This window comes from Salmo salar, chromosome 02, assembly GCF_965601325.2.
Source record: "Salmo salar chromosome 02, fSalSal1, whole genome shotgun sequence".
Classification (NCBI taxonomy): Eukaryota; Metazoa; Chordata; class Actinopteri; order Salmoniformes; family Salmonidae; genus Salmo; species Salmo salar.
In genome coordinates, this window is record NC_138292.1 from 27,603,767 (window position 1) to 27,616,663 (window position 12,897).

Genomic DNA, 12,897 nt, shown 5'->3' on the forward strand with positions numbered 1-12,897 from the left:
TACTATCCCATAATGCAACAGTGAAAGGCACACCACCATCCACCAGCCACAAATCCTCTAGATGGCAGTCTGTAGATTTGCAACAGTCGCAGCGTGTGTTATGAAGCTGTACTTACGTTGGTGATCTGAAATTGTAAACAAAATGAGTTGCTTATGGATGGGTAATGTAAGTCCTGATATGTTATTATAATAACGTTGCATGCATAGAAAACTAGCATTAGCACATCCTAGCTCTGGTGTGACTCCCACTTTAGGATAGCTAGTGTTACCTCCCCTCAGTGCTACCACCATGCGAGCAACTAGCTCGTTAGCTAATAGATGCACCCTCAGGCATTTTCATTATTTGGCCAACGTTAACTAGTTCTTGCTCACTGACAAGCCCTAAAGAGCCTCTAGTCTCATGAAGCCTGTCATTTCCAGGTGATAAAGACCACACCAAATCAGTGACCCTGAAAGTTTGAGAATATGTTCAGTTGAATGTAGCTAGCTAGCTACATTAAGTTACAGAGTGTAGGTAACTTACAGTAGCTAGCAAGAGTAGAGGTTTTCTGTTCAACTTAGTGTTTTTCTCTCATCCCCTGTAGCTAGAGCCTTACATGGATGAGAAGTTCATCTCTCGTGCATTCGCCACCATGGGAGAGCTTGTGGTGGGGGTGAGAATCATCCGGAACAAAATGAACTGGTAAGACAGGGGAGAACATTAGGCTACTGCAATAGAAGGGTTATGACTGATATACATTTTTTTGTCTTTGGGAATGTCTAGTAGCCTCTGTATATTACTATCACTATTCAACAACAGAAGAAATTGCACAAACACGACACGTACATGTATGTGTTTTGGTCCTTCTCCACCTTGTGTAGGGGTGCGGCAGGCTATTGCTTTGTTGAGCTGGCGGACGAGGCCACTGCTGAGAGGTGTCTCAGGAAAGTCAATGGGAAGCCTCTCCCTGGAGCCACACCGGTACAGGGCCACCACACACACAGCACTTAATGATTCCACATTGATTTCCAATCTCGAATCGACCCATACCTCCTTCACCTATCTCAGGCACTCTTGAGAGGATTGGATATGTATAGGGCATATGGTGAACTCTTGATATACCCATGAACTTTATTAGAGATAAATAACGTCTGGAATAATCCATTCTGAACAAAATTCTCTCTCTTGTCTACAGCCGAAGAGGTTCAAACTAAACCGTGCCACGTACGGAAGGCAAGGAGAGAACAGGTATGTACTTCATGCCACTGAACTTACTTTGTCCAGGGACTAACAGAGCCTCCCTTCATACAGTAGAGAAGGTAGTCGTGTGTAGATGAAGGAAAACACTTTTATTCCATTCGTTTGGTATGTTCAAGTTGTTGTCTCCCATGACGGATGTAGGAAATATCCCAAATAATCCACACTTTTCATTCATTACTCATTATTAATAGCATATTGATTTTTTAATAAATATGATGTTTATTCATAAAGGTTTTCTTTCCTGTAAAAACAGAGGTGATTACTCAGACAACCGGTACAATCAGCCGTACTCGTACAACAACAACCAGTACTACCAACAGTACCCTGACTACTACTCCAACTGGGGCTATGACCAGAACACAGGCAGCTACGGAGGTTACAACTACAACCACTATAACTATAGCAACCAGGTGTGTTCTCCCACCCCCTCTACTCTATCTCTCTTTACATATACATAAGCTGTACCATGCTGTGAATAAAGAGCTGTCTCTTTGTTTTAGGGTTATGGGGAGACTGAAGATGATGGACTGGAGTGTGAGTGCTCTTGTTTTCTTTCATTTCTCAATCTTCATTATACAAAAAAGAGGCTTAAGTATGTGACACTATTTGACATCGTGTATTGAACCCAGGCCTGGAGTACAGCCTTCAAACTGTCCAGTCTGTCTGATCTTCATGGCTCTCGTGCTGTGCACCTTTGTCTGTGTGCCTGACTGTGTGATCTTACTGTGTGCCTTGTGTGTGTGCCTCCTGCAGACCCCATGGTGGCACTGGATGTGGTGGCAGCCAACAGGCAGTACATGGAGGAGAGTGAGGAGCTGTATGATGCCCTCACAGACTGCCACTGGCCTGCCCTGGAGCCTCCTGGTCCTACTGCTGCTGCACCATCCAAGACACAGTAGAACTAGCAGACCCCTGGTCGACAGACGGCAACAGTCGGACTCTCTCAACCTCTCGATGTGGATTGTTTGGAACAGCCCAGTGTGAAGGTTCAAAGGGTAAAGGCATCTCGTCCTGCCTGCCAAGAGTAGCTGGTCTTCAGTGTCTTGTACTCTTGCAATGGGCTAAGCTAAGCGAACAGACCACAGTGTGTGATTCGTGTGAACCCAGCTCCAGTGACTGAAAGGATGCCCCCCTCATGTTTGAATTGTAATTTTTATCGCTCACCCCCACTAATTTCTTTGGGGTTATTGGGCACTGGTTTGGTTCCAATTGCCCAATGAACAGGCTTGTTTCGGTGCTTGATGTCTTTGTAATCATATCTTCAAGGACCGAAGTGCTAGTTTGAGCCTGTCTTTTCCCTCCCTCACATAGCTACCTTTTTCATATTTATTGTCCACACTGGAAAATAGAATAAGATTGAAATATAATTCCTATTCGACACCCTATTTAACCTATTGATTATCTATCTAGGGTCACTTGCTTCTTATTGTGGAGTGGAAGACTGTGTAGTGGGTGTTTTAAACCTTTCTCCTCCATGTTATAATTTGAAAGCTGTGGTACAGACAGAATTGTTGATTCTGCTTTGTGTAAATACTCGTCAACAGAATGTGGAGGTGCGTGTATTCACTTTATAATAACTTACATGAATAATACGTTATAAATGCTTCATAAATTAATATAAATGCTTTTACATGTTTTCATAATGAAATACTTGAATAAATAGGTTATGAATGCTTATTCTTCAGAGTTATTATAAAGTGTAACTGTTTCATCAATGTCAAATGTGATGTCCTTTATAGCAGGATATGATGGTATTCTTTCTGGCTAGTCTACAGATCACCTCATATTACTGTAGTAGAAATACAGTATCAGATCAGCTTGTTCAGTGATCATAGCGCCAAGACCACATGCTGACTGCAGCAAAGAATATCAGTATCTACAAGCTCACATCACCAGTGTTCATATTTCTTGCTTTTGATGATAAATACTTGTGACATTGATGCTCTGAGACCGACATGTATTAAAATGTGGAATAACCTATTTCCGAAACACACTTCAAGGCCCTAAAATAATCTGTTACTCTATTTGAAAAGATTAACTACAAACCTGCTCCTGTAATAACAGAGTAGAGAAGCACAAAAACTATGATATGTTTTTGCTCCATGCACTTGAAAATCCATCTTTTACTAGTTTAAATTCACCAGATGCCCAGTAATTAATTGAGGGGAAAGTATTCCTTCCTAGAATCCTCCTCAATTATAGGCTCGAATCAGAATCCTGAAACAATAGTAAAACAGCCATTCAGTTTGCATCCGGCTACCTCAATCATTCCACACACCCAGCACCAGAGAGAGAGTCTATCGTTGCAGACTGTTCTCATAGACTAGATGTAACATAGTATACGTATATCCGGAACACTAAAATTAGTATTTTATGTTTCTTTTGGTATGCTTACATAGGTGTCTTATGGCAAAAACAAAAGTAGGTTGGTCAGTCGGGATGGGTGGGTGGATCATGTGAACGTCTAGCAGCCCGAAGTTTGCGAGTTTGAATATCATTATGGACAATTTTTGCATTTGAGCTAATTAGCAACTTAGCAACTACTTAGCATGTTAGCTAACCCTTAATCCTTTTAGCTAACCCTTCTCCAAACCTTAACCCCTAGTAGAGCTAGTTAACATTAGCGTTAGCCACCTAGCTAACGTTAGCCACAACAAATTGGAATTTGTAACATGTCATACGTTTTGCAAATTTGCAACATATTGTACGTTTTTCAATTGGTAACATATTGTATGAATTTAAATTGGTAACATACGAACTGGATGATTTTTTGTTTTTGTTTCGCGCTGTTGCCCAAGCACCGGGAAGGCAAAGTGTTCCCATGTTTAACCATTTCATGTGTTTGAAGGTAGAACTCCGCCTACCTAGCAGTGTATCTATAGGCCTACAGCTGGCCAATCAGATGGCTCACATTACTGGAATAAAGAAGCATTGAATGCACAGCAATGTTGATACTGAGATTTAAAAACTTTTAAGACCATGACTAGAGAGAGAATGACTACAGCAAAGGGCTGCTGTTTTTATGTGTAAGTTCATGTTTAAGTTGTTATTCAGCACTGTCAATACTTTGTTCAAAACCGCTATAAGCCATTAAATGTGCGTTCTCCCTACTTCCAAACGCTACAAACAGTACTGCAGCTGCAATGAACGAGTATAGCGAAGTGTTCCGATCAACTTGTCTCTTTTAATATCTTTCTCTGGACATAGGAGTAACAACATGAATTGGTGCATGAGGCAGAAATAATGCAGTGTGACTTGAGTTTCGCCATCAGCTGGAAGACTGTGTCCTCTTTTCTCAGCAGAGGGAAGGAAGGTGGAGGGACAATGAGTCAAGTGAGAGGCAGTCTCACCGCTGGTCCCTCCCTCCCTCAGACTGACCATCAGATGTAGGCCATCAGTCGAATAAAAAAATATATATTATCGTTCTGCCCCTGAACAAGGCAGTTAACCTACTGTTCCTAGGCCGTCATTGTAAATATGAATGTGTTCTTAACTGACTTGCCTAGTTAAATAAGGTTAAATAAAAATAAAAAAATGATGCTCACTTAGCGGCGCTTCACGAGTAATACAACAAATTATCCATTACCAGTGTGATCATCTACCTGTTTTTTTTCTTCTAAATGGTCTGAGAATAACAACTTTGGCAGGGTAATTCCAGCATAGCCAATACGCAGTGATAATGTATTGGGCCTATAGCCTACTGCACAAACCTCATTGCTACAGTACTGTTTTTAATTGGTTAATGTTGCATAGGCCTACGTTTTTTATGTCATGATTTAAAAAGTCAGCGGTAGATCTCGGCTTGCGTTTTGACTAAATGTAATGTCACCGATTTACGTACAGAATAATACGAAATGCTCTGAGACCATGTTGCAACATCCTACCCACTTAATCTGTTCATGCCCTACTAATGGGCCTGACACCGGCTGGTCATGTGAGTGAAGCTCAGTGCAGCAGCCTTAGGGATCCATTATAAGAAGCAGTGTGAAAGTCATGGGACAGGCACAGGGCAGCCTACTATTGCTGGCCTCTATTAAACCAAAAAGCTTAGTTATTCTATGGTTAGTTATGTTGACCTAGATTTTAGGACTGACTGACGGATGTTGCTCATAGTGGCTTGATAATAATGAACCAGCAGAGATACGAATCTGTCATCAACAGAGAAAGTAGCCTATAACCTAACATAAACAAATCAGAATTCATAAAATGGGTTACTTTTCTATAGGGATACACTTGACCCGAAGTGGCTATTTTACCTATGTAGTACAGATCTAGTATGTTGTTTCAGTTTATGAGTTTTTGTCTGCTGCCTCAGAATATGAGCCGAGTAGCGATTTTGACACAATGACATGCGCACGCTGAAATACTGTGACGTCGCATTATGGGCTCGGTCTTAAAGAAATCTCATAACACAGAGACATAAACTGGAAACGACGCATTATACTGCAATCCCATTGGAAAGTAAGGGTTTTATCATAATATTTTATCAACCATTTTACAGATGTAAGTAGAAAACAAATTTATATTGATTGTCTACACTGGTAAAACCACCCAGAAAGTAGGCTACGTTGCGACTGCCAGTGCCCTAACTGTCAGTGATTTAATTGGATAGGCTACGTTGTATCTACCGCGTTCAACACATAATATGGAACTGGTTACAATTGTTTCTAACAGGATGCAAAGTGTAGCTGTTTTCTTAATTAAGTTGAATTGCTTGTCTTCTGCCTTTCGATTTTAATTATGCTAGTGGCCTATAGGCTATACAACCCATTGAACCCAATAGCCTATATGAGCATGTCATACTGACTGAGGGCTCTCTATAAAAAAAAAAATGAATGTCATGCAGTCTTGTCGCTGTCACTTAATATTTTTTGCCGAGATTTCAGATGTTATGGATGAATAATAGTGTTAGACCGAGGCTGTTCTTAAATAGTCATTCATGTTCAATTGGGCTATACTATAGCCTACAATCATAAAATGAGCAGCTCACAGAATTGTCTAATTCATAATCAGTTTAAATGATAACAACATGACCTCATATCTTGGTCATGGTTGACCCGCTAAATACAATTTCTGGGATATTTTTTGCAACAGCAAACTACTGTTATCTGGGCCATTATAATGAAGTAGCGCGCCAAATAGACGGGTATTTTTGTTATGTGCACATGGATAACCAGCCTACAGTCTGCTCTGGTGCCTGCCGAACCTTCGCTCCGATTGTAAACAACCTGCGTTCATGAAGAAATGTGGCCTAGCCTATGCGGCAATGTGCACTGTAAGTTGTCGATATATTATAGCCCACCCATGTGGTCGGATGGAGGATAAACCACAACTATTTCTGTCTTTCAAACCTTACTTAGTATTATGTAGCTTCAAGTGATGATATTATATGCAATCTGATAATGGTGCTTGTTTGAATATTTGTGACTGTATGACAGGTGTGTCCAACAATTCAGTTCCCACTACGGAGTGTGACAGACGCAAGGAGCCAGGATGTCATACGGGAGAACAGACAGCTACCACACGCAGCCGCGAGACTTCAGCAACCTCACCCAGACATGCAGTGTCAACATCCAGAAAATCACACTGAACAGTGAGTGAGTGGTGAAATGAACAAGACAGTGACAGAACCCAGTGTTCTACTGCTGCGAGTGACACCTTGTTGCAATGCACATTTCCCTATATGGTATATTAAAGTAGGCACATTCTATTCTATAACCTACCCTAACACCAGATGCCCACACTTTGGACAACTTACTATCACACATATGTCTAGGCTTGATGTTTTGGGTCTATTTGTGTCTTCCACCTACTTCTGATCTCCTCTCTGGAATGAACTAATATTAGGCAGAGATGTCTGAAGTCAAAAAGAGGGACTTCTGAGACAAGAATAGGCTGAGTATGCCTACAGTATATAGTGCTCTATTTAGAGAGAGAGAGAGAAAGAAAGAGGGATAAAGAGAGAGAAGAGTTGTTCTATCTGCTTTCTCAGTTCCCCCTTCTCTTAGTTCAGCTCACCTCACAGTTTTTTTGTTTTGCTATACAGCTGGGCAAATCAAAAACATGCTGTACCAGATGGGGACGAGACAAGAGACCCCAGAGCTGCAGGACAGACTGTGAGTACTACTGACACTAATGCTGACTACTACTCAGTAACTACTAACACTTAATTGACTGAATCAACAGTTAGTCTTTTCCACCACTGATGGGGACAGCAAGAGCATCACTAATGAAATAAATACAGTTGAAGTCGAGATGACTGTACTTTGGTGCGAAAAGTGCAAATCAATCCCAGAACAACAGCAGAGGACCTTGTGAAGATGCTGGAGGAAACGGGTACAGAAGTATCTATATCCACAGTAAAACGAGTCCTATATCGACATAACCTGAAAGGCCGCTCAGCAAGGAAGAAGCCACTGCTCTAAAACCGCCATAAAAAAGCCAGACTATGGTTTGCAACTGCACATGGGGACAAAGATCCTACTTTTTGGAGAAATGTCCTCTGGTCTGATGAAACAAAACTATAACTGTTTGGCCATAATGACCATCGTTATGTCTGGAGGAAAAAGAGGGAGGCTTGCAAGCCGAAGAACACCATCCCAACCGTGAAGCACGGGGGTGGCAGCATCATGTTGTGGGGGTGCTTTGCTGCAGGAGGGACTGGTGCACTTCACAAAATAGATGGCATCATGAGGGAGGAACATTATGTGGATATATTGAAGTAACATCTCAAGACATCAGTCAGGAAGTTAAAGCTTGGTTGCAAATGGGTCTTCCAAATGGACAATGACCCCAAGCATACTTCCAAAGTTGTGGCAAAATGGCTTAAGGACAACAAAGTCAAGGTATTGGAGTGGCCATCACAAAGCCCTGACCTCAAACCTATATAAAATGTGTGGGCAGAACTGAAAAAGCGTGTGCGAGCAAGGCGGCCTACAAACCTGACTCTGTTACACCAGCTTTGTCAGGTGGAGTGGGCCAAAATTCACCCAACTTATTGTGGGAAGCTTGTGGAGGCTACCCGACACGTTTGACCCAAGTTCAACAATTTAAAGGCAATGCTACCAAATACTAATTGAGTGTATGGAAACTTCTGACCCACTGGGAATGTGATGAAAGAAATTAAAGCTGAAATAAATCAGTGTCTCTACTATTTTTCTGACATTTCACATTCTTAAAATAAAGTGGTGATCCTAACTGACCTAAGACCGGGACTTTTTACTCGGATTAAATGTCAGGAATTGTTAAAGAAACTGAGTTTAAATGTATTTGTCTAAGGTGTATGTAAACATCCGACTTCAACTGTATGTTTGTGTGTTTGCTACTCACAGTCAACAGGTACAGCACTACACCAACCAGCTGGCCAAAGAGACCAACAGACACCTGAAAGATCTGGGCTCCATGCCTCTCCCTCCCTCTGAACAGGTGGGTGGGAGTTATATGCATAGATACTGTATATTTCTATAGTTTTAAGGAAGAATTCCACATCTATGGACTGGTCCCAGATTTGTTTGTGTAAGCATATCTGGGTCCAGGCTACATACAAGTCCTACTAATGCTAACATTTTAACTAACTGTATGTTGATATTCTTGTGTTCTGTTTCCTGATACAGTATATCATATCTAATAACCCAAATGTGTAAATCATATCTAACTCTGGCGAGGACATCTCACCAGACAGTATATTCTACTGAATCTATTCTATTCTACTGTACTGTACTTTGCTCTACTTTGCTGTACTCTACTCTACACTACTCTACTCTACTCTAATCTACTTTACTGTATTGTGTGATTGATCCTTCCAGAGACAGCAGAAGATCCAGAAGGACCGACTGATGAATGACTTCTCTGCAGCGCTCAACAACTTCCAGGCAGTCCAGCGACGGGCGGCCGAGAAGGAGAGGGAATCAGTGGCCAGGGCCCGGGCCGGGTCCCGCCTCACAGTAAACACCCTGCTTTCTCATTGGCCTAGAATTAGCCGCCTGTCATAGTCACTCACCAATAGTGTTATTAGAAATTCATTGTCATATTACAGTATGATGACTGATTAGTGTAATGCAATGTGAATGAGAGTGTTTCAATGATGGGTTTGTTTTTATTTCAGCAGGAAGATGAGGGGAACGTCGATGAACAACTTGTGACATTTGAAAGGTAGGTACACAGTGGAGGTAGAATCCTATCAAATATACTGTTAGAATAAAAATGTTAAGTTGTAACAAAGGTGTGTGTGTGTAGAGATGATGATGACTGGAGTCAGACCCAGCAGCTGGAGGAGCCAGAGGTCACAGAGGAGGACCTGGAGGTCATCAAGGAGAGAGAGACCAACATCAGGCAGCTAGAGGTACTCACCCAGCTACCAGCTCCACTCACATTGCATACAGGAATCACAGAGCCACATTACATTTACATTTTAGCCATTTGGCATATTGTTGAACTCCAAATCAACCCTTTGCCCAAACTCTCTAGTCAGCGGAGGCTGGTGGGAGGAGATATAGGAGGACGGGCTCTGTGTAATGGCTGGAATGGAATAAATGGAACGGTATCAAACACGTCAAACATATGGAAACCACATGTTTGATACCGTTCCATTTATTCCATTCCAGCAATTACACAGAGCCTGTCCTCCTATAGCCTGGCCCTTAGCCCCTATTCCCGAGTATAGCCACTCCTGTAAATCTGACAGGAATGGGGTAAGGGGTAGGGTTCTATTTGGACTTCAGCCTAACTAACCCTGGTGGTGATTTTCTCCCTCCAGTCTGACATCATGGATGTAAACCAGATCTTTAAGGACCTGGCAGTGATGATCCACGACCAGGGAGAGATGATCGGTTAGTAGACGTGAAATGAAATTTCTCCCTCTCTGGTTTGATAACATGCTGGTTCAGAAGGTTGCTGTCTGTGATGGTTTAGAATTCCATCTGATACTGTATCAGTCCTGGCTCCTGTGACCCTGCCCTTCACTGTGTCTCCTCTCCTCTCTGTTTCACAGACAGCATTGAGGCTAACGTGGAGAGTGCAGAGGTCCATGTAGACAGAGGGACCGGACAGCTCCAAAGGGCCGCCTACTACCAGGTAGGGCTGTGACAATCATGGAATGACCACCATTATTGTCACAATTGTCATTTTTGTTGAAAAATGTTTGAGCTTATAATGCATCTTTGAAAATTAGCTATAGCATACCTAATGAATACTAGTCTAATAAAAAGCATGAGCTGGTGCACACCCAGAGAAAATTATTTAGTGTAGAGGTGCTGACTAACGGAGAATATACCTAATGTTGTTTTTATACCTAATGAATACAACACAGCTTTGGTGATACCCCTGTCTCAAAAACGAATGGTTTTGACCATTTGGAACTTTTGGAAAGGAAGCTTTTCCTCCCAAACGTGCCGTTCTGCTTGTAAAATAACTTTACCCTCTTCATGTAATAATGAGAAACTGCTATTGGGTAAACTATTTCTACATGAAAATAAAGTTGAATCCCTCCTCCTAAAATGAACGTATTAAGACCATTCTGACAATAGTTTTGGTTATTGTCCATAGTTGTCGGTTACACAATTATACGACGATTGTGTCAGCCCTACTACCAGGTATCAACACCATCACAACATGGGCCGTGTTTGATTTGTAGATCAGTCCGAACACTCTGTCGATGATCAGCGTCCTTCATTTAACCAGGCGAGTCAGTTAAGAACAAATGATTATTTCCAGTCACAAATCACGGCCTGTTTGTGCTCCCTCCCTCTGTAGAGGAAGTCCCGTAAGAGGATGTGTATGCTGGCCATGGTGGTGTCTCTGGTGGTCACCGTCCTGGCTATCATCATTTGGCAGGCCATCAAATGAGAGGACAGGAAGAGCATCGGGGAAGGATTTTAATGGCACATCGCACTGACAGCCTAGAATGGCTTCCAATGGAGCGTCTGAGTGAGTGAATGTGTATGTTTGGGGGCGCGGGTGTGCGTGGGGGTGTGCGTGCGTGCTTTCAAGCAAGATATAGACAGAGGCATAAGGAATAGATTGTATAAATTCTATTCCCCATCTGTATATATTATATACTAACTGTTCTAACACAGCCCTGCACTTACTTCCATGTCAGAAATGTAAATCTCTGTCATCAGTGTTAGAATATGTCTGATCTAATGCAATGTTGCACAAGTTTGTATGTATATAAATGCCATGGGTACGGCTTGATGTGGTTTATTTTCTGCCTCCCTATTCTCTTCATGTTGTGAATGTCTGATTCTTTTCCAGATGTCTTATAGTCTATAGTATTACCACAAGGACATGATGTAGTTGAGATAAGGAGGATTCCTTTGATAGCACACAAACAACAAACAAAATGTTTGTATTATTACAATGATTATTATGATTATTATTATTATGCTCACTTTCATTAATAAAATCAACTGTGCAAAGAGTCCCGACTGTGTCACGCATGGCTATGTACTTTCCACAAGATGGCGCTGTTATGCCGGTATTATGAGGTAAACGTATAAGGTTACACAAGAACCATGTAGTCTACCATGCTTTTATTTAGTTATCTAACAAGTCAAGATATACTAAAGAACGTAGTAGTTTTGCAATTTTGCATGTAGTATTGATGATGTGTGGTAGGTTGGTTAACATATTGGTACCTTAACAAAACATGTTTACCATATGTTTATAAGACACTGTCCTGCTAAATATGCACAAGGTTAGAGATCATTTCCCATGATACTGTCATGGTGATTTGAAGCGGTGATGACGGTTATTGTGGAGACTGTCATGCTCGACTCATACCTCTCCCTTGTGATTAGTGAGCTAGCCTAGTTTACTCCTGCTCCAGGTCTATTACCAACGGGTGTTGCCTTTCCAGGTCTTGTCCCAATCCTAGTGACCTGCTGATTCCAGCTGTGGCACCAGCCTTACAGTCAATGGCCGCCAGGGTGGGGGAAACCTGTATTAAAAGCCACTCAGCAAGACAGCTAACTCGCGACCAATAGTCCCCAGACTCTCCTAGGACTATAAGATACATTCTCCACAAGGCAACTGTCATTATTAAAATAATTTTTACACCTACAGGTGCACGCCCCAAACCCTTCACCTGTGGACCTGGAGTTACTCCCTGTAATGGAATTACTGTTCCATGAGATGAGAGGTATAATTACCGTCAGGGTTGGGTAGGTTACTTTCTAAATGTAATCTGTTACAGTTACTAGTTACCTGTCAAATTGTAATCAGTAACACAACTTTTGGATTACCCAAACTCAGTAATATAATCTGATTACATTCCCCTTAAGACGCATTAGAAGAAGACAAAAATGACATCTATTTCAGGATAAATCAATGTTAAAGTTTACATAGATGGCCATAAATGGATGTTAAATTTAATCTAAAACATCTTAAGGCTAGGGTCTATTTTTCTCCACTTCCTGTCTGACTGACGTGCCCAAAGTTAGCTGCCTGTTACTCAGGCTGAGAAGCCAGGATATGCATATAATTGGTACCATTGGATAGAAAACACTTTGAAGTTTGTAGAAATGTTAAAGATAATGTATTAGACCCTAACACAATTGATATGGTAGGAGAAAATCCAAAGAAAAACCAACCAGAATTTTTTTTCTTTTGAGAGCCCATGCTCTTACAATGGAAAGCTATGGGGCATATGCAATTCCAGC

The 12,897-nt window shown here is 41.6% G+C and overlaps 2 protein-coding genes across 3 annotated transcripts; both read left to right on the top strand.

Moving 5' to 3' along the window:
- Positions 1-26: 26 nt before the first annotated feature.
- Positions 27-3,233, top strand: LOC106578608 (tRNA selenocysteine 1-associated protein 1). Its single transcript, XM_014157605.2, has 7 exons — positions 27-166; positions 585-682; positions 862-961; positions 1,176-1,228; positions 1,494-1,650; positions 1,741-1,774; positions 1,994-3,233. The coding sequence occupies exons 1-7, from the start codon at positions 143-145 to the stop codon at positions 2,137-2,139; spliced, it is 612 nt and encodes a 203-aa protein (XP_014013080.1). The 5' UTR covers positions 27-142; the 3' UTR covers positions 2,140-3,233.
- A 2,365-nt stretch (positions 3,234-5,598) lies between these two features.
- LOC106578562 (syntaxin-12) lies at positions 5,599-11,660 on the top strand. 2 transcript variants are annotated; one of them, XM_014157552.3, is made up of 10 exons: positions 5,599-5,701; positions 6,679-6,833; positions 7,287-7,356; positions 8,572-8,665; positions 9,046-9,183; positions 9,345-9,391; positions 9,476-9,581; positions 9,996-10,068; positions 10,230-10,312; positions 10,991-11,660. In XM_014157552.3, the coding sequence occupies exons 2-10, from the start codon at positions 6,734-6,736 to the stop codon at positions 11,081-11,083; spliced, it is 804 nt and encodes a 267-aa protein (XP_014013027.1). In that variant the 5' UTR covers positions 5,599-5,701; positions 6,679-6,733; the 3' UTR covers positions 11,084-11,660. The 2 variants fall into 2 exon arrangements, with proteins under 2 accessions (XP_014013027.1, XP_014013037.1); XM_014157562.3 differs by having other exon boundaries at positions 9,348-9,391.
- Positions 11,661-12,897: the final 1,237 nt, after the last annotated feature.

Coding starts and splice junctions, on each gene's coding strand:
- LOC106578608 (XM_014157605.2), top strand. CDS start 143: ATGAGTTGCTTATGGATGGGTAAT. Junction 167..584: donor GTTGCTTATGGATGGGTAAT/GTAAGTCCTGAT, acceptor CATCCCCTGTAG/CTAGAGCCTTACATGGATGA. Junction 1,229..1,493: donor GGAAGGCAAGGAGAGAACAG/GTATGTACTTCA, acceptor CTGTAAAAACAG/AGGTGATTACTCAGACAACC.
- LOC106578562 (XM_014157552.3), top strand. CDS start 6,734: ATGTCATACGGGAGAACAGACAGCTACCACACGCAGCCGCGAGACTTC. Junction 7,357..8,571: donor CCAGAGCTGCAGGACAGACT/GTGAGTACTACT, acceptor TGCTACTCACAG/TCAACAGGTACAGCACTACA. Junction 9,392..9,475: donor CAACTTGTGACATTTGAAAG/GTAGGTACACAG, acceptor GTGTGTGTGTAG/AGATGATGATGACTGGAGTC.